The sequence below is a fragment of the Miscanthus floridulus genome, chromosome 11, assembly GCF_019320115.1.
Source record: "Miscanthus floridulus cultivar M001 chromosome 11, ASM1932011v1, whole genome shotgun sequence".
Taxonomy (NCBI): Eukaryota; Viridiplantae; Streptophyta; class Magnoliopsida; order Poales; family Poaceae; genus Miscanthus; species Miscanthus floridulus.
In genome coordinates, this window is record NC_089590.1 from 98,847,845 (window position 1) to 98,873,974 (window position 26,130).

Genomic DNA, 26,130 nt, shown 5'->3' on the forward strand with positions numbered 1-26,130 from the left:
GATGCTACCGAGTGCTCAATCGAGCAATTTACGGAGAAGCTAACCAGTGCTCGAGCGTTTTAACTTTTAAGGGGAAATGCTAACGTAGATTACGAAAACGCTAATGAGTGCTTGAGCGGTTTTAAAGAAACCTAACGAGTGCTGGATCGAGCAGTTTACGTAAAAGTTAACTAGTTTTTGAGAAACCTAAAGACTGCAGGAGAATTTTACGGAAACGCTAATGTGAGTGCTTGATCGTAACCTTGCTTACAGAGAAGCTAACAAGTGCTCGAGCAGTTTTTGAGAAACCTAATGAGTGCTCGAGTGTTTCATGTTGCTTGAGTACCGTGCATAGATACAGTATCCATCAGATTATATCCAGGCTTCTTTTCTTGAATGTAGGTGATATCTCTAGCGAGCTTAGAGCTCAGTCACTACGTGAAAAAAGGTTTGTAGCAATGTTACGAATTTTTTATAGAGGCGGCTGGTGATGGAGCCGCTCCTACAGTAGCGTGCTCGGGAGGTTAGAGACCAGCCGCCTCTATAAATGGAACAGCAGGGGCGGCTGGTGATACGAGCCGCCCCTACAAATAGGTCTGATTTGTAGGGGCGGCTCACTCACCAGCCGCCCCCGGTGTTTCTATTTGTAGGGGCGGCTAGTGATTGAGCCGCCCCTACAAATGCCCCACGTACAGTGAATAACTCATCCACCCAAAAATATCTGCAGCCCTCCTCTCTCTCTCCGTCTCGACTCTTCCATTCCCCTCCCTCTCTCCCTCGCCTCCGCTCGGATGGCCGCGACTCCTGGCCCGTGCGGCGCGGCAGCGCCCCCCCCCCCCCCCCCCCCCCTCCCCCCCTGCCCGGCCGACGAGCTCTAGACCCGCGGCTCGTAGTGCTGCACTTGTTCTCTCCAAATCTGATGTTTTTTTCCTTTTGCTGTGATTTTTGGAGCTATTTTAGAGGATTTTTTGTTTCGTCGATTTGAGACCAAATCTGTTCGTTCTTTTTGCATTGATTCGTGCTATGACATGATTTGAAGCTATCCTAAGAGTTAATTTGATTTAATCGACTCGAGTACGGAGAAATCAACGATTTTCGTTTTGGGGGACTTTTACGTGTTCTTGGCTCGATCTGAAATTTCCCGGAGATTGGGTAGAAATTAAGCGATGATCTCTTGGAGTATCCTCACTAACCCACTTGTGATGGCCTGTGCAAAGTTAGGGATCGAATCCTTTTGATTTGGTTTGGTTTTCGTCGATTCCTATGGTCGGCTGTTTTTCTGTTCGTGCAGTTGGTTGTCCGTTCGTCGTTCTGCTGTTCTTCGATGCGGGTCGCGGGGAGGCAACACTACGAGCGTCGAGCGCTCTAGTGTTGTTCGTGCACTTCTTCCAGTTTCTCCCATTTCGGTTTGTCCAGCCCCTCTCTTTCCTGCCGCCCCTCGACGTCCCCGGAAGGTTAAATCCTTCGCCCCTAAGCTTTTTTATTCTGATCGTGCGTTTGGTTCTGAAATCGCTGCCTGCTGCTGCACATTCTCCTCGCATTGATTCTGAAGGAGGCTCCGTGCCATGGAATTGCTCTGCTCGCTTTCTTTCATAAAAGAAAAAGAAAGAATTGGTCTGCTCGCTTTCGGTTTGTATGATTGATGTTCCTCTGGTGCTTCAGCCGATTGAGATTCAGCTTGGATGCGTCTGCAGGTTCAGGTTCATAGAGAGATGGAGCCTGGGCGCCAGCGTGGTGGCTCTCCTACTCTTGTTGTCTGCTGCTTTTCATGGAAGAGGTAGTTCTGTGCGATTTCTCTTATGCTTGTTGGGTTGCTGTTGTATATAAATTGGCATCAAAATGATTTCGACAGCAAGCTAGCTTTAATAGTCCGCAACAAACAAGATAATTATCTTATTTTCATCGATTGTGCTATGAGTGGAATAAGCATGTCATTGCATTTGCAAACATCTCAAATGCTGTAGTTTTACATAGGGCCATAGACAAAAGGGACACCTACCAACTATGTGATGGAATTACCAGGTAGTGGTTGTCTCTAGTTTTTTTGGCAGATTTTATTTTCCACTAATTTTTCATAATTTCTAAGTCCTTCCACCTTTTGTGTCAAAGGTTAATCTCATGATTCTCTGTTGTCTCTAGGTGTATATGATAGATTTAACTGCGCTATTTACGTGGACATGCTCAAGATGTAATGACTTGACTCAAGTAAGAGACTGTCAAGTTTGTTCTCTTCTGCTGACTGAAATACTTTAAAACATAAAGTTGTTTTTAAAAATGGCTATGGGACAGGATAAGCTGGCTTCTAGTTTTGATATGGTTTCGTATTGCTGAAATAGGGCTTCGAGATGAGATCTCTAATTGTTGATGTGGAGAACTGCTTGCAGGTACCTGTCCCTCCACATTTTGAATTAAGTTCTTATAACTTTTCTGTGAAATTGTATGTCTTTGTGCTATCAAACCCATCAAGCTTTTCAAGACATACCCTTCTTTTTACCTACCGTTCTTTGGATGAATAATGTAACAGGCATTTGTTGGTGTAGCTCATAATCTGAATTCGATAATTGTTGCAATCAGGGGAACTCAAGAGAATAGGTATTGAGCTATTTGCTATTGCTTCCACTGTTCTCTGTTTAAACAAAGTTTGCTTTGTGTTTACTGTTTCCAATTCAGTTGTGATTTATGCTTAGATTTGATTAACCAGTGTACAGAATTGGATAAAAGACTTGATATGGAAGCAGCTTGATCTAAGTTATCCAAACATGCCAAATGCGAAGGTTAATGCCAATGAAGTTTCTATTGTATAATCTTCTAAAAGAAAAAAAAAACTGAAAGTGTAATTTGTCAATGTGCAAGTTTTGAAAAGTGCACCACTCTCTAAGTATTACTATCTGCAATCCAGTTATTTGGTCTTAGCACCTCATTTCTAAGAATTGTAACCACTTTACGGATGATCTTAGCACCAGATTAACAGGAAAACCAATTCCTGGTTGGGTCAATCGACTTGCAAGGCTAGGTAATAAAACATGTGCTCCTCTATATATTGTCTTTGAAAGTTTCTGGTGATTTATTACAGCCAAGAACTATACAACATTAGCAGTTCAACTGCAAGCATGTAATACATTTCTTACTAGTCTTGTCCAGTTCAAACATGCGCTCCTCTATATATTGTCTTTGAAAGGAATATTGTGAAACTCATACATGATCTGTTGTGATCAATGATAATTAGTTATCCTTGCCACATGCAATACATTTTTACTAGTCTTGTCCAGATTATAGGTAAATACCGACCAGAGTTTTTCCTCATGGGGCATGTATGGCCCCATTATGAAAGTGAAAAACATCAGAAGCATAAGCCTTAATATTTGATGTCAATATCTCCCATGATTTGAATTGCAGTTTTGGATGTAACTGAGTCACTGACAAATGAAACACATGGATCTATTAGGTTGGTTTATAACTTCGTATCAAAACATATACTTTTTTTGTTGCAAAAGAACACACATATTGGGATGAAAATTCCAATATCTTATAATGAAGATAATCCAAACTATTTTCAGGCACCTTCTGCAACTGCCTTCTACCAGAAAGCATGCGGCTTGAGTCAACTGAGACAAAGCATCTTGCAGACTGTCGTTTCTCAGGTAGATTCTGGTGTTCTCTATTTCCTGTCATAACTGGTGGTTTCTCATGCTATTTATAACTGACAATATCATGCATATAGATCTCCTTGCAGTCATTTTTCATGTCTATACATTGTACTATTGTCCATTCTGGTGTGTTTATGCCCTATTGTTATCCAGTCTCATGTCATATTGCTGTCTGTGAATTTAGATGGTTCCAACACCACCAGCAACGATAACTTTGATGAAGATGACTTGGAAGACAAACACCTGCTTCCGACGTCTTCTGTTGGTGAAGACACAATTGTAAAAGAAGTTCACAGATGAATGTCTGATGAAGCCTTATAGTGACTTCTCTCTGTATTCTAAAACGCAATGGTATTTCAACACTCAATGTGCAGCTTGTCATTCATTATGTACATTGTCATTGTATTTTAAAAATATAATGAGCTCTGTCTGTTCTGATCTGATTTGGGGGAGCACAGTGTTGGTAATTTGATTTTTTTTTGGCAGAAAAAATGCACTATAGGGGCGGTTGGTACTGTAGCCGCCCCTACAAATCGATTTGTAGGGGCGGCTGGTGTTAGGGGCGGCTGATAACATCAGTCGCCTCTACAAATCGATTTGTAGGGGCGGTCTGGGAACCGCCCCTACAAATGCATGATTTGTAGAGACGGTATGGTTGAGGCGGCTGGCCGAACCGCCCCTACAAATGCACTGTAGCCGCCCCTGGAAATCATATTTGACGTAGTGAGTCAGGGTTTGATGAGGGTCGGCTTAGCATTGGAGTAAATATTAATCTACAACATGTTCGCTTGGTCGTATTCGGCTTATCAGCCAACGAACAGTATTTTTCTCTCACACCAAATCAGCTAACAGTACTTTCAGCCATGGCTTATAAGCCAAACTAGTAGGTTCTTGATAGGGAAGGCAATGGCTACAAGCCAAGCCTAGTGGTAGAAGGGGGTGCTGATGAGGTGGGGTGAAGGGGAGGCGGTCTTAGAGAAAGCATATGAAATATTCAAACATGTAGCGTTAATAATGCGTCATTTAGTCCATAAGTTTGGAGTTAGCCCAATTATAAGAAACCATCTAACCTCTTTTGGGTTGATTGTGATCGATCTATCCCTTACTACTCCCACCAGAATGCCACCAAGCAGGCTAGTGGTAGAAGTAGTGGTAAGAAGAAGGAAAGAAAGAGTGGGCCGTCGGTTCATGATCAAGTGGCTGAGAAAATCGAGCACGGTGTTGCGCTAGAATGGTGGAAAGCTGGCCATACAGGTCGTTAAACGTGAGCTCATGGTAGCTGAAAACGCTTCTCCTTTTCTTGCTTTTGAAAAAAGAAGGTTGCCACGACACAGCAGGGATAATGCTGTCGCTAGCTAGCTAGTTGAATAGTACTACACACTAGCTAGCTAGGAAGCTAGCTGGGAGACGTCAAGAACCGAAGAACCAGCAACCAAACCAAGAATAGCAATGTGTGGCAAAAGCTTAATTGTGGGATTACACATATCAACTGACGTCTGTATATATATGTGATGTCTCCATCGAATCCCCCCTTTTTTGGTCCTGAACTTACTAATAAAAGTAAGTGAGACAGGAAATAACCAAAGATGATCATCCATGTATATGTCCTCACGGCGACGAATTCAGAACAAATTAATTAATTATGTCGTCAGGCTCTGCGATGAGCTGATAATCAGACACTAGCTCCGATCCTCTCTCTTTATTTTATTTTTTTTAGATTAACACCTTGGACCTAGCTAGATAGAGTACCAATCAAATTAAAAGAAAAGGCGTGATCTCTGCTATATATATCATTAGCTAGTATACTTGTGTTTTTTGGAATAATAAAATATATAATAGTTATTTGGAATGGCATCTAGGCTTTAGGCATGCATGCATGCGCATCTACTGCTCATCATCCGATGTGGCTTGTCAACAAGAATCCAACAGTTTTTTTTAATTTGCATAGCTAGAGTACTGTAAAGTCAGCTTTAACTTGCTGATTATATATTACGCCTATATTTATATTTTTCAGGGTAGTCCATTGAACTCGGCATCCTTGTTGCAAAGTTAAAGAAGAGGAGCAACTAGCTAACACGGCACATGCATAAAACAAGTGTGATCACAATATGTATCCCTGTCGGTGACTGTTTTCTTTTTTGCATCTTTTGGAAAAACCGAAACCCAAACCAAAAAGAAACCACGGAAATAAAGAGTGGCTCGAGCAGACACAAGCTTTGGAACGAAAGGGAGGATGACAAGGGACAAGAGACACACAATTCAACAGGTAGAGGTAGAGGTAGCCAGCACCCAGCAGCGTCTATGGACAGGCAGCACAAGCTAGCTAGCTAGCTTTGGTTGGGATTCGCTTTATCTGCTGCATGCGAATAACATATATAGATGGCTGCCTGATTGTCGTTAAAGCTAGCAATATATAGCAGACGGGACAACGACGACCTGCATCAAATCATCGATCGAGTAGACACTAGACAGCAGTAGAGTACTTGCTGGCTGCTTGTCGTGATCGTTCGACGGATCCATGGATTGCGAGCGGAAAAGTAGGTCAAAAGTTTAGGTACGCGGAGGGTGCGCTGAGAGGCCGCCGGCTGGCCGGCCGGCTGGGCGATGATACGATCTCCATTACGATGGAATGGAATTGGAATTGGAACCATGCATGGTGATGATCTGACGTCGAGGGCATGCTGCATGCAGCTGCGCGCGGCCGGCCGCAGCAGGCGTGTAGTGATGCGTCTGCGTGCATGGCGCGCGGAGGATGAGGGCGACAACACGGCGGGCGGGCAGCCGCCCGGCCGGGCCGGGGAATTATTTGCATGTGTCGGGCCGGGAGGCCGATGGAGAAAGGAGAAGCCACCAGTGGCTGCTGGCTCACGGAGTGAGCTAGTGAGTGCTGAATCGGCGGGCACTGCACTGCTGGTGATGAAATTCAGGTGCTCTGAGTACTCACTAGTACGTATTTGCTTGGCCTGGGGGCTCGTCGATGGGAGTTAAAATTGTGTTCATCGAATTTCATATTGACATGTTTTTTGCATCAATTACTGATGTATTTCATGCTTATTTTATAAAAATGCCTATCTATCGTGCGCTATAGCTTCATGGCTGCTGGAAAAAAGTTTGCCGCTATATATTGTAAACCATGGTTGGGATTCGTGTCATTTTTTCATCCTATGAGTTCTGTGCGGTAATCCATCTACCACTCTTTTCGATCTTCTATGTATATATATTATATATATAGTAAGAGTTGTTCCTATATGTACTTCTCATACTCTTCTATGACAATTTCATCACCATTTGTTGTTATTATGACATGTAAAGCTAATTGTATGATAATAAACTCGCTTGTTTCATGGAGAGTTGTGATTAACTTCATCCCGAACCAGTTAAAATTGTGATGTCATATCATGAATCCTTGAACTAATTCATTTGACTCTTATTTTTGTCAACAATAATGAATCTTCATTTAGTCATTAATAAGCCAATTATATATTTTTTGCCTAAAAGCTTTTAGGAGCCAAGTTTTTCTATTGTTGGCTCAATATGCAATGTTGCCTCCATCTATGACAGACAATTTAATAAAAAAACGTAAAATAGCTGATTTCGTACACAATGGTCTTTTATAAAAGCAAATGATACTCTTTCTTCTCCGCTTCAGTATATGTTGATTAAACCAGGATAAGGGTGAACGACATGAATATAGCTAGTGCCATGTTGGTTCAACAGAATAATTTTTTTATAAATCAATCTATGTTACCCAAACAGAAATAATGTACTACAATGTTAATTAGGAGCTCATGTGTTTTATATAGTTTCATGCACAAAATTATTTGTATTGCAACTCAAGTTAGTTTATTCTATAATTGAGTTGCTTTTGGATTTTTGGATCGTGCGGTTTAGTTGTACGGTCTAGTCCTTTTGTGTCGATGATCTAGAAACAATAAAAGATGACATAATTAACCTCTTGGGTCAAAAGTATCTTTTTAGAAAGCGATCAAAAATACTTGAAAACTGGCAACTTTTTCACAAATAAAATTTTCTTGGGATGTGATGTACGTATATAAAATCTAATAACTTTATAATCAAGGTTATGACTATTACATTTCTAAATTGAATATTTTAAATTTATTAATAGAAAGAATTTTTGTTAGAAAAAAAAAGACTGACCGGATAATAAAAACAATTATATTATACATAATATAATATAACGTGGAGTACCTGTGTGGCCGAAAAAGCCAGGTAGTAAGCTGGGTGGCACACGGCATGATGATTGGCTATTATATAGGTCCAAAAGGGTTACTTTTGTCAATGGTGAATACAGCAGCAGCGAGTAGTAGTGGAGTGTGGAGCCAGCTAGCAGTCGGGACACGACAGGGAATGCAATATCCGGCCACATCTATCTCATCTTTGTCAGCACTCCACTCACTTACCTTGATGATCACCCAGCCAGTGGCAAACTTACTTTTAATTTGCAAGGCATAAACAAACTCAGAAAATATATATTATTATATAATGTTTACACATGCATGCCTTAGTCTTACATGGATCACTCTTTGGATCATCGATCGGAGTAGCTAGCTCTTAGCTAGGCCAGTACAAGCACATGGTATTACATTAGCTCAAAACCTAGCTGATGATTTGCATGCATGCATGGTAACAAGCTTCGCTCGATCGATGTTGAACATGCAGGTGGGCATTACACGCAACGCATAGACGAGATGCAACTAGCAAGGGGATTGCTCGAGCTAGTAGCTTAGCAGCACACGTGCGTGCATCCTACTAGTTACTACTAAGCATGTATATTATATATTATGATGATGATGCATGGTTAGCTAGGAGATGCACGCATGGAAGCAACAAGGACGACATGGATCGGAGGACAAAGGAAGGAAGCAGAGCTAGCAGCAGCAGCAGAGACACTACCGAACCGACCGACCGACCAGATCGACACACACCAGAAGCGTGATGGTTGGGATGAGGCCCGCCCTGCCACGCCTCCGATCCTTGGCCTTCATATGCCGCTGGCCTTGAAGAACCTCATGAGGCCGAAGGTGACGGCCATGGCGACCCAGCCGCCGACGACGACGCGCGCGCACGACCTCGCCACGGGGGCGCGCCCCAGCACGGCGCCGACGCAGCCGAACGCGGCCAGCGTGGCGGTGGCCACGGCGGCCACCACCCCCGATCCGCAGCCTGTAGTCGGCGATGAACCAGGCCGCCATCAGCGGAAGCAGCGCGCCCACGGAGAAAGCCAGTGCGGGACGCCGCGGCGGCCTGCACGGGACTGGGCAGCGCCTTCTCCTCCCCGCCGCCGCGCTTGCCGTCGCGGTCCAGCCGCGCCAGCTCCACGTCGCGCTGGGAGCACACGGACACGAACTCACCGATGGCCATGCTGCACGCGCCCGCCAGCAGGCCCGCGAACCCGGAGATCACCATGGCGCGCGCGTCCGCCTTCACGGCGCCCACGCCCAGCATCAGCGACGCCGTCGACACCAGCCCGTCGTTCGCGCCCAGCACCGCCGCGCGCAGCCAGTTGCCGCGCTGCGACAGGTCGTCGTCGGAGTCGGAGTCCACCACCGCGCACGGCGGCCCGACGACGATGGTGGTCGCCGGGTTCTCCGCGTCCACCACGGCGGCCACCTTGCCGATGTTGCTGCCGCCGTCCATGCTGCTCATCATGGCCATGGCGATGTGTGTGTATGTGATCGGATCGGAGGAGTGACTTGATCGGGATATATAGCGGGAGTAGCAGTAGTGTGGCGGACACACGCTAGCTCGTGCCGCGTTTTATAGAAGAAGACGAACTGAAGGCCGGTGTGTGGTCTCTAGCTCAGGTCAGGAGGTTGGTTTCTTCTTTAATTTGTTGCGTGCGGCCAATGCAAATGCGAGCCAGATAGTGGGGGATCCACTGCTTCTTTTGCTGCAAAAAAAAAGCGTCTTTTTCCCCGGCTCTCCTCCGGCATCGCTCTCCGGTGGCCACCGTGCCTGCCCATTGACACACACTAAAGCTGTTCGTGCTTGCCGATTGTATATATGCGCATCCACGGCGACGACCATGAAGTGCAAAAGCGGGCTAGCTATAGAGCACGTCATATCCAAGCCGGCCATGAGCTTGCCCCATGACAATTTCTGGCCGATTCGCCGGGATGAACACGATGCCGCATTTGGGAAAGGGTCTATCGTTGCATGCATATTGCACACATCGTTTTCGTTCTTTTCTTGATCTTGCAGGTAGTAGTAGTGGATGATGCATCGGGAGAAGTAGTAGAGCGCCATCATCTTATTCTTTTTAGGTTAGTTGCATATTTCATCACGCATATTGGGCATCATCTTATTCTTAGGAATAGTTTGAGTCTGTGTATATGCATACTGATTTGCGTAGAAGCTAACTAATGAGTACGTGCTTGAGCATTTCGTGTAAACGTTATGAATGATCCATCGAGCATTTTGCACAAATGGTATCGAGTACACCATCGATAAGTTTACGTACGGAGATGCTACCGAGTGCTCAATCGAGCAATTTACGGAGAAGCTAACCAGTGCTCGAGCGTTTTAACTTTTAAGGGGAAATGCTAACGTAGATTACGAAAACGCTAATGAGTGCTTGAGCGGTTTTAAAGAAACCTAACGAGTGCTGGATCGAGCAGTTTACGTAAAAGTTAACTAGTTTTTGAGAAACCTAAAGACTGCAGGAGAATTTACGGAAACGCTAATGTGAGTGCTTGATCGTAACCTTGCTTACAGAGAAGCTAACAAGTGCTCGAGCAGTTTTTGAGAAACCTAATGAGTGCTCGAGTGTTTCATGTTGCTTGAGTACCGTGCATAGATACAGTATCCATCAGATTATATCCAGGCTTCTTTTCTTGAATGTAGGTGATATCTCTAGCGAGCTTAGAGCTCAGTCACTACGTGAAAAAAAGGTTTGTAGCAATGTTACGAATTTTTTATAGAGGCGGCTGGTGATGGAGCCGCTCCTACAGTAGCGTGCTCGGGAGGTTAGAGACCAGCCGCCTCTATAAATGGAACAGCAGGGGCGGCTGGTGATACGAGCCGCCCCTACAAATAGGTCTGATTTGTAGGGGCGGCTCACTCACCAGCCGCCCCCGGTGTTTCTATTTGTAGGGGCGGCTAGTGATTGAGCCGCCCCTACAAATGCCCCACGTACAGTGAATAACTCATCCACCCAAAAATATCTGCAGCCCTCCTCTCTCTCTCCGTCTCGACTCTTCCATTCCCCTCCCTCTCTCCCTCGCCTCCGCTCGGATGGCCGCGACTCCTGGCCCGTGCGGCGCGGCAGCGCCCCCCCCCCCCCCCCCCCCTCCCCCCCTGCCCGGCCGACGAGCTCTAGACCCGCGGCTCGTAGTGCTGCACTTGTTCTCTCCAAATCTGATGTTTTTTTCCTTTTGCTGTGATTTTTGGAGCTATTTTAGAGGATTTTTTGTTTCGTCGATTTGAGACCAAATCTGTTCGTTCTTTTTGCATTGATTCGTGCTATGACATGATTTGAAGCTATCCTAAGAGTTAATTTGATTTAATCGACTCGAGTACGGAGAAATCAACGATTTTCGTTTTGGGGGACTTTTACGTGTTCTTGGCTCGATCTGAAATTTCCCGGAGATTGGGTAGAAATTAAGCGATGATCTCTTGGAGTATCCTCACTAACCCACTTGTGATGGCCTGTGCAAAGTTAGGGATCGAATCCTTTTGATTTGGTTTGGTTTTCGTCGATTCCTATGGTCGGCTGTTTTTCTGTTCGTGCAGTTGGTTGTCCGTTCGTCGTTCTGCTGTTCTTCGATGCGGGTCGCGGGGAGGCAACACTACGAGCGTCGAGCGCTCTAGTGTTGTTCGTGCACTTCTTCCAGTTTCTCCCATTTCGGTTTGTCCAGCCCCTCTCTTTCCTGCCGCCCCCTCGACGTCCCCGGAAGGTTAAATCCTTCGCCCCTAAGCTTTTTATTCTGATCGTGCGTTTGGTTCTGAAATCGCTGCCTGCTGCTGCACATTCTCCTCGCATTGATTCTGAAGGAGGCTCCGTGCCATGGAATTGCTCTGCTCGCTTTCTTTCATAAAAGAAAAAGAAAGAATTGGTCTGCTCGCTTTCGGTTTGTATGATTGATGTTCCTCTGGTGCTTCAGCCGATTGAGATTCAGCTTGGATGCGTCTGCAGGTTCAGGTTCATAGAGAGATGGAGCCTGGGCGCCAGCGTGGTGGCTCTCCTACTCTTGTTGTCTGCTGCTTTTCATGGAAGAGGTAGTTCTGTGCGATTTCTCTTATGCTTGTTGGGTTGCTGTTGTATATAAATTGGCATCAAAATGATTTCGACAGCAAGCTAGCTTTAATAGTCCGCAACAAACAAGATAATTATCTTATTTTCATCGATTGTGCTATGAGTGGAATAAGCATGTCATTGCATTTGCAAACATCTCAAATGCTGTAGTTTTACATAGGGCCATAGACAAAAGGGACACCTACCAACTATGTGATGGAATTACCAGGTAGTGGTTGTCTCTAGTTTTTTTGGCAGATTTTATTTTCCACTAATTTTTCATAATTTCTAAGTCCTTCCACCTTTTGTGTCAAAGGTTAATCTCATGATTCTCTGTTGTCTCTAGGTGTATATGATAGATTTAACTGCGCTATTTACGTGGACATGCTCAAGATGTAATGACTTGACTCAAGTAAGAGACTGTCAAGTTTGTTCTCTTCTGCTGACTGAAATACTTTAAAACATAAAGTTGTTTTTAAAAATGGCTATGGGACAGGATAAGCTGGCTTCTAGTTTTGATATGGTTTCGTATTGCTGAAATAGGGCTTCGAGATGAGATCTCTAATTGTTGATGTGGAGAACTGCTTGCAGGTACCTGTCCCTCCACATTTTGAATTAAGTTCTTATAACTTTTCTGTGAAATTGTATGTCTTTGTGCTATCAAACCCATCAAGCTTTTCAAGACATACCCTTCTTTTTACCTACCGTTCTTTGGATGAATAATGTAACAGGCATTTGTTGGTGTAGCTCATAATCTGAATTCGATAATTGTTGCAATCAGGGGAACTCAAGAGAATAGGTATTGAGCTATTTGCTATTGCTTCCACTGTTCTCTGTTTAAACAAAGTTTGCTTTGTGTTTACTGTTTCCAATTCAGTTGTGATTTATGCTTAGATTTGATTAACCAGTGTACAGAATTGGATAAAAGACTTGATATGGAAGCAGCTTGATCTAAGTTATCCAAACATGCCAAATGCGAAGGTTAATGCCAATGAAGTTTCTATTGTATAATCTTCTAAAAGAAAAAAAAAACTGAAAGTGTAATTTGTCAATGTGCAAGTTTTTGAAAAGTGCACCACTCTCTAAGTATTACTATCTGCAATCCAGTTATTTGGTCTTAGCACCTCATTTCTAAGAATTGTAACCACTTTACGGATGATCTTAGCACCAGATTAACAGGAAAACCAATTCCTGGTTGGGTCAATCGACTTGCAAGGCTAGGTAATAAAACATGTGCTCCTCTATATATTGTCTTTGAAAGTTTCTGGTGATTTATTACAGCCAAGAACTATACAACATTAGCAGTTCAACTGCAAGCATGTAATACATTTCTTACTAGTCTTGTCCAGTTCAAACATGCGCTCCTCTATATATTGTCTTTGAAAGGAATATTGTGAAACTCATACATGATCTGTTGTGATCAATGATAATTAGTTATCCTTGCCACATGCAATACATTTTTTACTAGTCTTGTCCAGATTATAGGTAAATACCGACCAGAGTTTTTCCTCATGGGGCATGTATGGCCCCATTATGAAAGTGAAAAACATCAGAAGCATAAGCCTTAATATTTGATGTCAATATCTCCCATGATTTGAATTGCAGTTTTGGATGTAACTGAGTCACTGACAAATGAAACACATGGATCTATTAGGTTGGTTTATAACTTCGTATCAAAACATATACTTTTTTTGTTGCAAAAGAACACACATATTGGGATGAAAATTCCAATATCTTATAATGAAAGATAATCCAAACTATTTTCAGGCACCTTCTGCAACTGCCTTCTACCAGAAAGCATGCGGCTTGAGTCAACTGAGACAAAGCATCTTGCAGACTGTCGTTTCTCAGGTAGATTCTGGTGTTCTCTATTTCCTGTCATAACTGGTGGTTTCTCATGCTATTTATAACTGACAATATCATGCATATAGATCTCCTTGCAGTCATTTTTCATGTCTATACATTGTACTATTGTCCATTCTGGTGTGTTTATGCCCTATGTTATCCAGTCTCATGTCATATTGTTGTCTGTGAATTTAGATGGTTCCAACACCACCAGCAACGATAACTTTGATGAAGATGACTTGGAAGACAAACAGCTGCTTCCATTCTGTTGGTGAAGACACAATTGTAAAAGAAGTTCACCGATGAATGTCTGATGAAGCCTTACAGTGACTTCTCTCTGTATTCTAAAACGCAATGTATTTCAACACTCAATGTGCAGCTTGTCATTCATTATGTACATTGTCATTGTATTTTAAAATATAATGAGCTCTGTCTGTTCTGATCTGATTTGGGGGAGCACGTGTTGGTAATTTGATTTTTTTTTTGGCAGAAAAATGCACTGTAGGGGCGGTTGGTACTGTAGCCGCCCCTACAAATCGATTTGTAGGGGCGGCTGGTGTTAGGGGCGGCTGATAACATCAGTCGCCTCTACAAATCGATTTGTAGGGGCGGTCTGGGAACCGCCCCTACAAATGCATGATTTGTAGAGACGGTATGGTTGAGGCGGCTGGCCGAACCGCCCCTACAAATGCACTGTAGCCGCCCCTGGAAATCATATTTGACGTAGTGAGTCAGGGTTTGATGAGGGTCGGCTTAGCATTGGAGTAAATATTAATCTACAACATGTTCGCTTGGTCGTATTCGGCTTATCAGCCAACGAACAGTATTTTTCTCTCACACCAAATCAGCTAACAGTACTTTCAGCCATGGCTTATAAGCCAAACTAGTAGGTTCTTGATAGGGAAGGCAATGGCTACAAGCCAAGCCTAGTGGTAGAAGGGGGTGCTGATGAGGTGGGGTGAAGGGGAGGCGGTCTTAGAGAAAGCATATGAAATATTCAAACATGTAGCGTTAATAATGCGTCATTTAGTCCATAAGTTTGGAGTTAGCCCAATTATAAGAAACCATCTAACCTCTTTTGGGTTGATTGTGATCGATCTATCCCTTACTACTCCCACCAGAATGCCACCAAGCAGGCTAGTGGTAGAAGTAGTGGTAAGAAGAAGGAAAGAAAGAGTGGGCCGTCGGTTCATGATCAAGTGGCTGAGAAAATCGAGCACGGTGTTGCGCTAGAATGGTGGAAAGCTGGCCATACAGGTCGTTAAACGTGAGCTCATGGTAGCTGAAAACGCTTCTCCTTTTCTTGCTTTTGAAAAAAGAAGGTTGCCACGACACAGCAGGGATAATGCTGTCGCTAGCTAGCTAGTTGAATAGTACTACACACTAGCTAGCTAGGAAGCTAGCTGGGAGACGTCAAGAACCGAAGAACCAGCAACCAAACCAAGAATAGCAATGTGTGGCAAAAGCTTAATTGTGGGATTACACATATCAACTGACGTCTGTATATATATGTGATGTCTCCATCGAATCCCCCCTTTTTTGGTCCTGAACTTACTAATAAAAGTAAGTGAGACAGGAAATAACCAAAGATGATCATCCATGTATATGTCCTCACGGCGACGAATTCAGAACAAATTAATTAATTATGTCGTCAGGCTCTGCGATGAGCTGATAATCAGACACTAGCTCCGATCCTCTCTCTTTATTTTATTTTTTTTAGATTAACACCTTGGACCTAGCTAGATAGAGTACCAATCAAATTAAAAGAAAAGGCGTGATCTCTGCTATATATATCATTAGCTAGTATACTTGTGTTTTTTGGAATAATAAAATATATAATAGTTATTTGGAATGGCATCTAGGCTTTAGGCATGCATGCATGCGCATCTACTGCTCATCATCCGATGTGGCTTGTCAACAAGAATCCAACAGTTTTTTTTAATTTGCATAGCTAGAGTACTGTAAAGTCAGCTTTAACTTGCTGATTATATATTACGCCTATATTTATATTTTTCAGGGTAGTCCATTGAACTCGGCATCCTTGTTGCAAAGTTAAAGAAGAGGAGCAACTAGCTAACACGGCACATGCATAAAACAAGTGTGATCACAATATGTATCCCTGTCGGTGACTGTTTTCTTTTTTGCATCTTTTGGAAAAACCGAAACCCAAAACCAAAAAGAAACCACGGAAATAAAGAGTGGCTCGAGCAGACACAAGCTTTGGAACGAAAGGGAGGATGACAAGGGACAAGAGACACACAATTCAACAGGTAGAGGTAGAGGTAGCCAGCACCCAGCAGCGTCTATGGACAGGCAGCACAAGCTAGCTAGCTAGCTTTGGTTGGGATTCGCTTTATCTGCTGCATGCGAATAACATATATAGATGGCTGCCTGATTGTCGTTAAAGCTAGCAATATATAGCAGACGGGACAACGACGACCTGCATCAAATCATCGATCGAGTAGACACTAGACAGCAGTAGAGTACTTGCTGGCTGCTTGTCGTGATCGTTCGACGGATCCATGGATTGCGAGCGGAAAAGTAGGTCAAAAGTTTAGGTACGCGGAGGGTGCGCTGAGAGGCCGCCGGCTGGCCGGCCGGCTGGGCGATGATACGATCTCCATTACGATGGAATGGAATTGGAATTGGAACCATGCATGGTGATGATCTGACGTCGAGGGCATGCTGCATGCAGCTGCGCGCGGCCGGCCGCAGCAGGCGTGTAGTGATGCGTCTGCGTGCATGGCGCGCGGAGGATGAGGGCGACAACACGGCGGGCGGGCAGCCGCCCGGCCGGGCCGGGGAATTATTTGCATGTGTCGGGCCGGGAGGCCGATGGAGAAAGGAGAAGCCACCAGTGGCTGCTGGCTCACGGAGTGAGCTAGTGAGTGCTGAATCGGCGGGCACTGCACTGCTGGTGATGAAATTCAGGTGCTCTGAGTACTCACTAGTACGTATTTGCTTGGCCTGGGGGCTCGTCGATGGGAGTTAAAAACGCAGAGGGAGTGGGGGATAAGCATGCGCGCCACACGAAAGCCACCACCCTAATCATTCTTTTATCTTATCGCCTCTAGCTTTTTCGTTTTCACTCACTTGATTTGTTGCCCTGCTGCCACACTTTACGCCGCTTCTAGCTGCAGCGAGCGAGTGACTCAGTGAGCCGCCGGCCGGCCGGCCTGCATCACCCATCGCTGTCTTCCTCCCCTCTTCCTTGCTGCTTCTTCCCTTGCGTTTGGTTGGACAGAAGGATAGGGACGATCGAGGTGCTATATATTTCACTTCGTTACGGTATTTGGTTGGATGACACTTCTTCGAACGGGATCAACCTCAAAGGAGAATATATATTCTCTTAGATTCCCCTCAAAATCGAAAGGAGGACGACCCCATCCCTCAAATACGGCATGTGCTTTCTGTTTCTCGGTGCACGCTGCCACAACAGTAGTCATGGTAGGGCCTCCGAGCCAAGGATGCGATGGTCATGGCTAGGGATGGCAACGAAGAATTCCTCGGAAATGCCTCCACATCCTTGTCCCCCCCAGGGCGGAGAATTCCCCATCCATGTCAAATCTCGCAGGGGAGACTTCCTCCTCATCCCCTTGCCGCATGAGGATTCCATACCTGATAGGGACCCGTCCCTAAGAAGTTAGGGCATGCAACAGCTCAACATGCTCAATAGAATAAGAGCAGGACCACATGAGGAGCCAAGGAGTACCACAACTGGAACGAGGTTCTTTGCCGAGGGCCGGATACGCTCGGCAAAGAAGTCTTTGCCCTCGGCAAAGGCTTTGCCGAGAGTTGCTCTCGGCAAAGGCCGGTCGGCACAGTACCTCACGGCAAAGGCTACTTTGCCGAGAGCCGCATCTCGGGCTCTCGGCAAAGGATTTGCCGAGGGTTAGCCGGCCGTCGGCAAAAAATTTCGCCGTGACAGGGAGAGGTCACGGTAAAGTTGATCTTTGCCGTGAGCCTTAGCAAGCTCTCGGCAAAGAATTTCTGAATTTTTTTTTCCAAAAAACTTTGCCGAGCGTCTGTCAGAAGAGCTCTCGGCAAAGAATATTGATAATTTTTTTTTAGACATTTTTTTTGCCGAGAGCTATGGCTCAGCTCTCGGCAAAGGCTTCCTCTTTGCCGAGCGCTATGGTCATGCGCTCGGCAAAGCTGGGATTCTGTGTGTTCCAGAATTCCCAGCTTTGTCGAGGGCATGACCATAGCCCTCGGCAAAGCCACAGCCTGTTTTAATTTTTTTTTTGTTTTTTGCATTTCCAGTCAACAAATAAACATATATATGACATCCACATCACATTAAGCACATCCACATATCAAAAACCACATCCACATCACATAATTCACATCCACATCACATAGAAGTCTCGAAGTTCGAAGTCACAAACAAATCTCGACACATAGACAACCACAAGTGTAAAGTTCGACAAGCAACATAAACAAGAGGCATAGGAGGCGCCAAACTGGTCACGGCGACGGTCCGGGCTGAGAAGGCGCCGCGTGCGATCCTGGGGAGTTGACGAGAAGGTTAGGGTCGTTCGACGCCGCCGACTGACGCTACACAAACAAAGAAGATGCAGAACGTGTTAGACAACATAAATAGATAACCAAGCACTACATGTACTTTTTACCACCACGACCACACCACCACCACCAACCACGCGACACCACCACCACGACCACACCACCACGACCACCACGCCACCACCGCACTACTACTAACCAACAAGCACACCACCACGCCACCACCACCACCACGCCACCACCACAACCACACCACTACTACCACCAACAACAACCACACCACCACGCCACCACCTCCACCAACCACGCAGCCACCACCATGACCACACCACCACCACCACCAACCACGCCACCACCACCAAGTGTATGGGGCCGCCATCATTCCAAAAGGATTGAACCCATCTGTTGCAAACGCAACACGCACATTACGAGACTGTAGAGCTTTGTCAGCATAAATGCCATCAAATGTTTGCCATGCTTCACCATCTGATGGATGTACCATCTTGTCAGGATTGTATCGGATGCCATTTTTGTGCCATGTCATCTGTTTTGCGGACTCCTCGCTCATGAATAGCCGTTGGAGTCTCGGTATGAATGAAAGGTACCATAGGACTTTCATGGGGATTCCAAGCTGCTTCTTCTGCCCATCACTAGATTCTACCTCCACATACCTAGAGGACTTACACTTTGGACAGTACTTTGCTTCCGCGTGTTCTTTCCTAAAGAGGACGCACCCATTCTCACAAGTGTGTATCTGCTCATACGGCATCTTAAGAGCTTTGAGGAGCTTCACTGACTCGTACATGTTCTTCGGCAGCGCGTGATCTGCCGGAAGCAGGGTCCCAAAAACTGCCAGCATACTATCGAAGCAGTCTCGACTCATGTTATGCATGGACTTTAACCCCATTAAGCGTCCAATGGCATCGAGTTGAGAAACATTTGTCTTGTCATGAAGGGGCCTCTTAGCCGACTCCATCATGCGATAGAATGCCCTTGCGGTTTCCTCTGGCTCCTGCTCCTCGGTTTCGTCCGTACATCGTACACCGAAGTGTGCTTGGTGGAAGTCATCCATCATGTCTGGTACCCCGCCATCACTATCAAACTCCTCCAAGCGTGGCCTCAATGCCTCATCTCTAATACGATGTCCTTCACCATGGCACACCCACCGGGTATAGTCTGGCGTAAACCCAAACTTGCAAAGACGTTCCTCAATGACCTTCCTGGTTTTCCTATTCCTGTTTGCACATTCGCTGCAGGGACACCACACCTCTGTCGCTGCTTGAGCACCCACACCAAATGCTTTATCCAAGAAATCCTCAGTCTTTTGTATCCATTCACGAGTGACCTGATTCTGACTACGGCGGCCCATGTACATCCAATCACGGTTATCCATCATCTACCATATATATAACAGAGTAATATAACCATCAATAGCATATGCACCGCTTGCCTACTATCTAATAGGTAGGGATAGATCCTAATCCCACCCGCGGATGCGTAGATGAGGTTAGTTTCCATGCTCCGCTTCAATCCGAGATAGAATTTTGGCAACACATCCCCGCTGTTCTCCTGATACATGTCCTGGAAGGGAGAGTGTGTATCTGGAGAACAACAGGGAGGTGCTGCCGAAACCCCATCTCGGACCGGACCGGACCATACAAACTAAATCATCTACACATCCGCGGGCTGTCCAAATAACGTGGACAATCCAAAACAGATACGGTCGCAGATATGCAGAGATCCGCATACCTACGACCGTATCTCTTTTGGACAGGAGACGCCTAACTGGTTTACGTGATCTAGCTAGGGTTACGGACAAAGGGCTTATACCTAGGGTGGCGGTGGAGTGGAGAGGTGACGCGGTGCAGGTAGACCCGAAGGAAGACGCTCGGGGTACTCCGGGTCCCCTTCGTCGGGCTCTTCTCTGCAAAACAAGAAACACAATTTATAAGTTCAAAATTTTGGCAGAACCTCCCCTGTACGGGGAGGCTTCCAAAACCTGCAAGGAAAAAGACGGCACGATGGCCGACATCCACAATTTCAGCACGATGGCCGACACAGCGACATATGGCACGATGGCCAACACATCCACAAAAGGCACGAAGACCCACTAATCTAGAAATGGCACGAAGGCCAGCAACAGGGGGGAGGGGGGCTTTACCTTGGGTGGCAGTGTAGTCGGGCGACGCGGAGTCGGGATCACCCTCGTCTTCGGCTAGACGTAGGGAAAACGGCGACGACCGCTCGGCGTGACACGACGACGTGGGGGCGTGACGGTCGTCGGCCTCTCCTTCTGCCTTCCTTCTCCCCTCCTCTCTTCTCCCTTCATCTTCTCCCTTCCTCCTCCAAATGCTCTCTGCACGGCCGGCAGGGGCGCACGGGGCCAGCCGGGGGCGCACAGGGCCGGCCGGGGACGCGCTGGCCGCGGGGGTGGGCCACCGGCGGGCGTGGCGAGGGGGCGACGGCGGTGCCCGACCACCGGGCGAGGCGGGGGACGACGCGGCCCCGACGACGACGGCTTTCGGCGGGCCGGGCTGCTGCTCCGGCGGTGCGGGGACGGGGCAGGGGCCACCTCCGGCGGCGCGGGGATGGGAGGGGGCGGGCTACGACGGCGCGGTGACGGGGCGGGGGCGGAGGAGAGGCTGCGGCGGAGAGGGGGACCGGCGGCGGCGAGAGGAAGGGGATGCGGGGCGCGCGGGCGAGAGGAAAGGCTAACTGGGCCGTGAGTGGTCTATGTGGACTGGGCCTTTGCCGAGGGCCCAGATCCGGGTTCTCGGCAAAGTTGTTTTTTATTTTTAAAAAAAAACTCTTTGCCGAGAGCCCTTTGAGGCTCTCGGCAAATACAAAAAAAATTGTTTTTTCTCAATTTTTTTCTGGTGGCTAACAATAATATTTAAAAGACATATTTAAAATTTGGAGCTTTTTTGATTTTATTAGCTATATTTAATAAGTTTATTTCATTTGCTTGAATTCTTCCCGGTAATTCAAATTTGAACTACAGGTGCATCGAATATTGGAATTGAGTGATTCAAAAAATCATATTCATGGTATTGCATGTGGTGTGAGACCGTATCCAGTGATAGATGCCAAATTTGGCGCATCGTTTTCACGGAACACGGCGAGGAACTTGCGTGTAAAGTATTTTTAAATTATATAAAATGGAAACAAAGTCCGAAATTCACGAAACTTGTCGAGGTGTCATTTCATCGCATGTATAGGCTGTGATAAAAAATTGAGTGGATTTCGAGCAAGTTGCGACGTCCGATGCCTAAAACTCAGACATCTCCGCATGCGATGAAATGACACCTCGACAAGTTTCATGAATTTTGGACTTCATTTCCATTTTATATAATTTAAAAATACTTTACACGCAAGTTCCTCATTGTGTTCCGTGAAAACGATGCGCCAAATTTGGCATCTATCACTGGATACGGTCTCACACCACATGCAATACCATGAATATGATTTTTTGAATCACTCAATTCCAATATTCGATGCACCTGCAGTTCAAATTTGAATTACCGGGAAGAATTCAAGTAAATGAAATAAACTTATTAAATATAGCTAATAAAATAAAAAAAAGCTCCAAATTTTAATATGTACTTTAAGGTACAACAGTAAACCCAGGGAAAATTTTGGAAGCAAAAAAAAGCAAAAAAAAAATTTTGCCGAGGGCACAGAAACGACACTTGGCAAAGTAATTCTTTGCCGAGGGCCAAATTCGGACCCTCAACAAAACAGACAGCAGGTGAAGGCCGTTTGCCTGCCGTCACAGGTTGCCGACGGCCTTCTTTGCCGACGGCCGGACCCTCGGCAAAGGGCCCGGTTGCCGAGAGGAATTCTTTGCCGACGGCCTGGCCCTCAGCAAATATGGTTTTGCCGATGGCCTACCATTGTCGAGGGCCGACTCTCGGCAAACCTTTCTTTGCCGAGAGCCCGACATTTGGCTCTCGGCAAAGATGCTGGCTCTTGGCAACGGGCCTATTTCCGGTAGTGTACGATGTTGGTGTTGTGGAACTTTTCTGTGTACGGGGTTAACTCACTGGCTCGTTGGTGTTGTGGAACTCCAAGCGTCACCAATGGCCAGTCCTCCTCCTACACCCGCTTGGGTGGGAGACGGAGAGGGGTGGTAGATCCTTTAGCGGAGCCATGGAGGGCCAGTGTTAGGAACTTGCTGCATTTGCGGGCGGGTGGCCAGCATTACTTTGGTGCGGTAGTCGAGCACGAACCGTTGGGTAGAGGGGAGGGATGGTCGAGTGCCAGGTGGCTATGGTTGCAGCGCGAGAGATGGCTCAGACGGGGAAAGGCCAAGAGTGTCAAGCGGAGGTGTACGGGGTGGGTAGTGGGGACTAAGGAATTGGAACTCGAGGGATGGATAAAATGGAGTGGATGGAGATGGATGGCTTGAGCTAGTTTATCGAGGCTTTGCGAGGAGCGGGTTTAGGGAACGCTCACATGTGTGTTCCACCCCTGTCAAACCCGACAGGGATGATTTTGCCCCCGTTTAGTTCCTTGTGAGGGTTAATTTAGCCCGTCCTCATCCACTAATAAGGGACTTCCCTATGACGAGAGCGGTTTGAGAGGCAGCCAAGGCGGCCTCTAGGCGCTCAGTTTCTTGGGTCGCCTCCCAATGACGACGCCTCGTCCCGTTCATGAAGATAACACCGAGCGTCATCTCCATTATACGAATCTGAGGAATCGGTGGAGGAGGCCGTAGATGCCGCCGGTTGAGCCTCAAACCTTGCCAGCAAGTTTTGAACGTCGGCCCATGTGACGTTCCTGCGAAACAAATATTGTTGAGTTCAGATGGTTATCAGAAGGTCGGGAATGCAGTTCCAACATACCTTGCGATACGGAGGCGCTGGCGTGGACGGAGATCCTCTTCTGGAACGTCGCCAGCAGGGTGCTTGCTGTCCGCCATTGCTCTTGGCTAGGATTGGGTTTTCTAATCTGAGGATGAAGAAGGAGGAGTTGTGCAGTGGCAGGAGTGAAGGCGAGCACAGATTTGATCTCTCGGCTATCCCCTGAAAGTATATATTTATAGCCGAAATTGACATGGGTAGGTTTATCGAGCCGCAGTGGAATAAAATGCAGTTAATAGAAGGCAAAAGGCCGTTCCAAGAATCAAGGAGGCCACGTGTGGCCAAATGGAAAGTAGCGGCTGTGGAGATCACGGGCGCAAGGAATTTCCATTTTACTAGGATTTTCTGCATTCTCATTCAGTTCCGGGCTGCAGATTTGAAAAGTCATTCGTTGCAGTTTTGTGTTACAACCCGAACCCGGAGGCTGGCTCTAAGGATTAATCAGTTGAAGACGATTGCAAGAAGCTAGTTTTGAAGTTTTGGAAGGATCATTGAAAGTCGATCGCTAAACAACGAAGAATTTATACAAGATATTGCATCGACTAAATGTTTACAACGGGGAGATCATAGATTAGAAATGCATAAGGACCGGAAGTTATGGGTCTAGGACCGCTCAAATTGCATTTGAAGCATTTAAGCGAATGGCGCCTGTTTTTGCAACTACATTGTCACTCAAGTTCTAGACAACAGGTTTAGAAGAGATTTGCTCGGTGTGGTTTTGTGTTTGCATTTGGCACCAGACGGTCTAACTCTAGAAAGTTAGTCGATTCGGTCCAATCGGCTGTTTTCAAATTAGCTAAAGGGCCTAAGTTCAAAGCTCTCTGATAGAATCTTTGGTTATCGATTCAAAGGCTATCGCTAAAGGAAATTGGTGACAACAAAAAAAGAACGTTCAAAGACAAAGCATGAAGAACAGGTGCAAAAGGAGATTTTATTCATTTATAAACATAACCTCTAGTTACAAACTAAGGGCCGAGGAAGACGTTGTTCATGACTTCCTCGGCCGAGGTTATGTTCGCCATGGCGACGCCGGCCCCTTTGAAGTCATCCACCAGGTCCTGGTAGTCGTCGAGGTTCTCCTCCTCCGAGAAAGCAGAGGTCGTGCCCCGAGCACACCTGTGCTATTGCCAGAGCAACGGCAGCACCATGGAAGGCTCCATGAAGGGCTACCTCCCTGGCGCGCATAGGGACGTCTTGGAGGCGAGCCTCCAGAGTGTTGCCATGTGCGTTTAGGGTGTAAATGGCGTCGCCTGACGCCAACTAGAGGGCTTCCAGTTGCACCGTCAGAGCTGAAGATGAAAGAACGCAAGAAACCATTAGAAGATCGGCAAGATGAAAGCAGCGAAGGAACAAGGATGTTGAAGATCTTACCGGCGACTCTGGCGTCTGACTCTGCCAGTTGCACCCGGACCACATTCGCCTCCGCCTCCACGGCGGAGAGAGCGGCTTGAGAAGCGTTCAGGGCAAACTCTAGTTGCCCATTCCGCTGGGTGGCCTAGAAATAGCGGTCGACCGTTGCATTCCACTCGCGGCAAAAGCGTCGTGCATCATCTCCGTTGTAGGAGTCGGCGGAGTTGGAGGAAGTCGCTGCGCCACCGAATGGGTATCGCGACTGTAAAATCAAACGGATCAGCAAAAGAAGATGAAGGATCGAGGATAGATCCAATCTTACCCCTAGAAACGGAGGCGTCGGCGGGGAGGAAGATTTTCCTCTAGGATATCACCAACGACGCGCTTGCCGTGATCCATGCTTCTCTAGATGCGGTTTTTATACCTAAGAACAAGGGGCAGTAGTTACACAATGGCAAGAGCAGAGGCAAGAACAGATATGATCCCTCGGCTATCCTTTAAGGATGTATTTATAGCCGAAGTGGGATACTGGTGGATCTTTTGAGTCGAGGAAAATAAATTCGATTTATGGAAGACGGAAGGCCATCTCGAATATCGAGGAAGCCACGCATGTCCTAATGAGACGGCAGCAGTTGCAGAAGCAGCGGATTTAAAAATTTCATTCGTCAAGATTATTTTCGATTTCATTCAAATCCAGAATGCGGACGTGAAATGTTATCCGTTGCAGTTTTGCGTTTTCACGCGCGTCCGGAAGCAGGCCCTGGAATTGATCAGCTGAAGTTCAGCCAGTTAGCTGATGGACCAAGCTCGAAAAATGACCAATCCAAAAAGTCGATCACTGGTGCAGCGGTCAATAATGGTAGAAGAATTTGTGCGCAAGTAGAACAGGTATCAGCCAGACTCAAGGAATGACGAAGGATCAGCTACGAGCACGAGTTGAAAGAGAAGGGTGGCTCAAGAGGTCAAAAGGATGATCACCATCAAGTGACCAAACATCATGATCATCGATATATCCTTGATCGAGAAGGGCAAATGGAATAGATCTGCAAGGAGGCCAAAGAAGTTAGCATGGGACCAGAGCAAATGGTAGGAAGTGCGGCGCATGCAACGGTCATGAAAAATAATTTTGGAATAAAATCATTTTATTCCAAAATTGGGGGGCATGTGTTGATACCAAAATTTGGTTCGAGATAAGAGAGCCACAAGGTCGGAAACTTATCGAAGAAAAGCCGAAATATTCAGCAAGATTGGCTAACTAAATTGCCATCAACTGGATAAGATGACACCATCATTTCAAGGGAATGGGCCCCATTGGCAGGGACGATAAGACATGGAGCAAGAAGACACGTCGGATTTCATAGAAGGGAAATATTGAGGTCAAGTTATCGTAATCTAGGAAGCTTTGTTTTCTTTTCTAAATTTGTAACCGGTCTTGTTCGACCAGGACTCGTAGTCAAGCCTCGAGTATAAATATTGAACCCCAATTTTTTAAATAAAAATAAAAAATCATATTAAAAGCCACTCACTTCTAACTGGTGGAGGGTGGTAAATTAAACGATTTTGAGAGTCGAAAGAGGCAGTTTGCTTGGTTTCAAAGTTTGAGGAGAAAATCAGACGACAGTACTTTAGAGAGGCAAAAATGATATATTTTTTTCTTGACATGCCACAC

At 46.1% G+C, this 26,130-nt stretch overlaps 2 protein-coding genes, 2 long non-coding RNA genes and 1 pseudogene across 4 annotated transcripts; 3 read left to right on the plus strand and 2 right to left on the minus strand.

Moving 5' to 3' along the window:
• The first annotated feature begins 2,265 nt into the window (after positions 1 to 2,265).
• LOC136492874 (uncharacterized) lies at positions 2,266 to 2,753 on the plus strand. The gene is made up of 3 exons (XR_010768220.1): positions 2,266 to 2,363; positions 2,504 to 2,571; positions 2,681 to 2,753. It is a non-coding gene; the product is annotated as an uncharacterized lncRNA (long non-coding RNA).
• A 5,681-nt stretch (positions 2,754 to 8,434) lies between these two features.
• LOC136494383 (vacuolar iron transporter homolog 5-like) lies at positions 8,435 to 9,554 on the minus strand (annotated as a pseudogene).
• Positions 9,555 to 12,373: 2,819 nt separating this feature from the next.
• Positions 12,374 to 12,861, plus strand: LOC136492867 (uncharacterized). Its single transcript, XR_010768218.1, has 3 exons — positions 12,374 to 12,471; positions 12,612 to 12,679; positions 12,789 to 12,861. It is a non-coding gene; the product is annotated as an uncharacterized lncRNA (long non-coding RNA).
• A 5,331-nt stretch (positions 12,862 to 18,192) lies between these two features.
• Positions 18,193 to 19,618, minus strand: LOC136492529 (uncharacterized). The gene is made up of 2 exons (XM_066488510.1): positions 18,674 to 19,618; positions 18,193 to 18,282 (listed from the first exon to the last, which is right to left on the minus strand). The coding sequence occupies exons 1-2, from the start codon at positions 19,616 to 19,618 to the stop codon at positions 18,193 to 18,195; spliced, it is 1,035 nt and encodes a 344-aa protein (XP_066344607.1).
• A 980-nt stretch (positions 19,619 to 20,598) lies between these two features.
• LOC136492530 (virulence-associated membrane protein 2-like) lies at positions 20,599 to 20,964 on the plus strand. The gene has a single exon (XM_066488511.1). The coding sequence runs from the start codon at positions 20,599 to 20,601 to the stop codon at positions 20,962 to 20,964; it is 366 nt and encodes a 121-aa protein (XP_066344608.1).
• The last annotated feature ends 5,166 nt before the right edge of the window (positions 20,965 to 26,130 follow it).